This window comes from Chaetura pelagica, unplaced genomic scaffold (assembly GCF_000747805.2).
Source record: "Chaetura pelagica isolate M959 unplaced genomic scaffold, ChaPel_1.0 scaffold123, whole genome shotgun sequence".
NCBI lineage: Eukaryota > Metazoa > Chordata > Aves > Apodiformes > Apodidae > Chaetura > Chaetura pelagica.
This window is the reverse complement of record NW_009953295.1, coordinates 3,359,345-3,363,006: the sequence shown is the minus strand read 5'-3', so window position 1 is coordinate 3,363,006 and position 3,662 is coordinate 3,359,345. Positions and strand designations below refer to the sequence as shown.

General features: G+C 41.3%; 1 protein-coding gene across 1 annotated transcript in view; it reads right to left on the bottom strand.

Moving 5' to 3' along the window:
• LOC104389013 (SH3 domain-containing RING finger protein 3-like) overlaps positions 1 to 3,662 on the bottom strand; it is a 50,456-nt gene that overhangs the window by 32,370 nt on the left and 14,424 nt on the right. The window contains exons 5-6 of the mRNA XM_009997955.1: positions 3,531 to 3,580; positions 3,313 to 3,471 (exon numbers count right to left, since the gene is read on the bottom strand). Of these exons, the coding sequence (XP_009996257.1) occupies positions 3,313 to 3,471; positions 3,531 to 3,580 (209 nt within the window). The remainder of the gene's footprint in view (positions 1 to 3,312; positions 3,472 to 3,530; positions 3,581 to 3,662) is intronic.

Below are 3,662 nucleotides of genomic sequence, written 5' to 3'. Positions count from 1 at the left end.
ACTATTATTAGGGTTCCTAAATGAGTGCAGGTGCCAAGGCTGATCTGCAGGTTTGGAAATCTGCACCAAGACTTTCAAGAAATAAGCTGAGGTAGGGAACTAGAGACATCAAAAAATGGACCTAAGAATTTATTTGCTATATTAATAGAAGATTAGCAAGAAAACCATCCCATTGGGCTACAAATTGTGACCCTTGGGATTACTTCTGCCATTTGTCTTTAAACTACAAGGAAATGAGTAAAAATACGAATCAAAGTCTCTTGATTTTGGAGAAATGTTGGGACGTGCCTATATCTGACTGCTGCACAGCAACAAGGAACCATGACATTTGCATATAAACATTTGCACGAGGAAAGGATTAACAATGACTACCTCACCAGTACAATCAGCAAGGCTTTTCCCAAGGTAAATAGAACTAGCAACCCAAATAGGATACACAGACTCACTACAGCAGCTGTCTCTTGATGTCATATTTGGTATACTTCAGTGGAATCTAGGTGGCAAATCAGAAAATATAAATTGGTAGAAGATTGTGTCTTAAAATACTTTTTCACACTATCTTCCAGCTTGGCCTTCAAGCAGCCACCAACCTTAACAAACTTATCACCTGAAGAAAATTTCTCAAGGACCAATATGTCTGACTATATTAGAGTGATGCAGAAATTGCAATTTATCTCCATAGCCCTCACAAGAAGTATCTTCTACAATAGAACCATGAAAACCAATGGATCTTCAGCATTTATATCCCAGAATGCAAGCTACTTCCTCATATGTACCCTATGTCCCCTGTGCTGTAGTGAACTCACACTGACAAGCAGTGTGTGAAAGAAAAATACGGTTGATAACAAGATAATGTTTCCCAAAATAGCCATTCTCTCTCCTATCATTCAGCCCTCATCCTCAAGAGAATCCTACAAAAGAAGCTGTAAAGACAAAGATGAGATTAAAATTAATAATTTGATGAGACACCAAAAATGATTGATTCCAAGAACACTATGAATTTTATGGCACATTACAATTTACCTTAGATACAACTTGCTGTTCTCAGTTTCTCAGGAAATAACTACCGATTCTTCAATTTGTTTTCAGTAGAGCTGCAGACCTTAATACTACTCTTCTTACTAACATCTCCTCTGTTCCTTTCATTTCAAAGTACCTGACTGATTAATATAATGAAATTTAACTCAGAACAATTGCTTCAGATCTCTGTTAGTCTGGCAGTTTGCTAGTTATGTCCCTGCTTTAGTTTTTTTGCCCCTGGGATTTGTCCATTTTTTCCTATTGCCTCTCTCCACAGATATTACAATACCTGTGAAAATGTGAATATCCTGTTCACAAGGGCATGTAACGATAGGACAAGGGGTAATGGTTTCAAGCTAGAGAAGGGTAGATTTAGGTTGAACATTAGGAGAAGCTTCTTTAGTATGAGGGTGGTGGATCACTGGAATGGGTTGCCTAGAGAGGTGGTGGGGGCCCCATCCCTGAAGACATTCAAGGTGAGGTTTGACAAGGTCTGAGCAATCTGTTCTAGTGTGAGATGTCCCTGCTTACTGTAGGGAGGTTGGACTAAATTACTTTTAGAGGTCCTTCCAACACAAGACATTCTATGATTCTATGACTCTATTCCTTCTGAGTGTTACACCTGTTCCCTGTTTACCAAAAACCTGCCCAATTAGCCTCCACTTTGGAAATATCCAGAGGGGCTGCAGATATGGCCCAGTTCTGATTCCTTTTTCAATAGTCATACAGCTTCTAGTCTGTCACTCAACTGCTTCAAAGAGATTTTGGTTTGATCTGGATTATGCAAAGAGTAGGAGCACAACCTAACTGGCCAAACATCAGTCACTACTTCTAAAAGGAAAGGAAGCTTTGTTAAATACCATCTTTCTAAATGAAAGTGAAATACGACATGGAGGAGATTCAGAAATATATTGTTCAACACAAGGCACATTATGTACCTTTCAATTCATTCAGACATGACAATTTTTATTCTCATTTCTCTCTGATACTTCCTAGATATTATACTGGTCTTTGGCAATGCTCATTGCAATCATTTAGTATATGAGAGAGGTAGCAGAAGTCCCGTCTGTGGAAACATCCAAGATCAGGTTTGATGGGGCTTTGAGCAACCTGATCTAGTTGAAGATGTCCCTGCTCACTGCAGAAGGGTTGGACTAGATGACCTTCAAAAGTCCCTCACAACCTAAATCATACTATGATTCGATGATTCAATTTCATTCTCCTTTTCATCCTTGGACCTTAGAATAGCATAACTTTACTCTCCTGCATCCAAATTCAGTAATGTAAAGCTGTAACAGTTTGAGAAAGGTTAACCAATTATCCTAGGAAAGCACTCGATATAATTTTCCAGAGGAAATTTCAGTGTGCAGTCTCATATGAATTAAAATATATGGACCAAAAGAATAGTACACTGTGTTTTTGGAAGTATAAAATATGCTAGTAGAAATGCTCTGAGGCCATATTCAGATCTACCGCCTTCTGCCAAATACCATACTTCTTGAGTTTGCAGAAGTATTGCTCTGCTCGAACACCATGAACCACTTGATGCATACTCAGAAGTGATTCTTTGAAAACAAGTATCTAAATTTCACATCCAGGGCTGAAGTGCTACACCCTTCTTCTTTCACCAAAAAGCACTCAATGAAAATTTAAGACAGGATTAAGGAAAGGACTTAAAAACTTGTATTCCTCATCTTCTGAAACTAAGGGTTAGGACTGTCTGTGACCCTGACTGCATGTGAGACCTCCAGCCTAATAATTTCCATGTACAAAGGAAATGCTTACCCTATATGTACCTGTTACCACAGAAAAGCTTGGGGAACATATGGAAATAATTTTTTGCAGGTCCAAAGGAAAAGCAAGCTCCCTTATTTCTTCCTCCTACTCAGATACAAACCAGGAGCTTGCTTGCAGAAGGCAGTTTGTATCAGTGGGCTCTGCTAGGCAGCATGGAGATAACCCTCAGCATTGAGGAATGGGAACTGCTAACATGATGCAAAAAAACTCAAACCTTGCCAAGAAGCTAAAAGGCTGGGTGCTTAAAGCAGCTCTCCGTGCTGCCTTTCCTTAGCAAGTGCACAAAGGATGAGTACTCAGCTCTCAGTCCCATTCCTGGCTCCTAAGAGATTGAACCTTCAGTGCCAAAGAGTCATATTTAAGTTCCTTTTCCCTTTTTGGCTCTGGCACTGCATTGGAAGCTTCTGCAAGAAACTGAGATGTTCCTGGATAAGTAAAACAGCTCCTGTTGCTCGGGAGCCAATGTGTTACTTAATCCCGTTCCTAATCGCCTACCGTGCCCGTATCTACCACCCCAGGGGTGGTAATGCTGGCGTCTTCTTCTACATCTGCCTTCTTCTGAGGCAGACAGCTTCTGGCTTGGCCATTGTTTTTGATGGCCAAGACCCTGCTATGATGTCTTTCTGTGCCGTTGCAAATTTGACGGCCCAGGTGCTGAACCTCAGCAGAAACACATACATGCAGCCAATTAGCGGCTCAGCCTCACTTCCCACCTGCGAGCGACTGTCGTGGTGCTGGAAACCGCTGGGCGAAAGGGTGAAGCCTGAAAATAATGCGAGATAAGGACGCCCGAGCCGGCAGGCGACAAAACCCAGCTGCCGCAGAGTCCCTCCTCGACCGCCCCA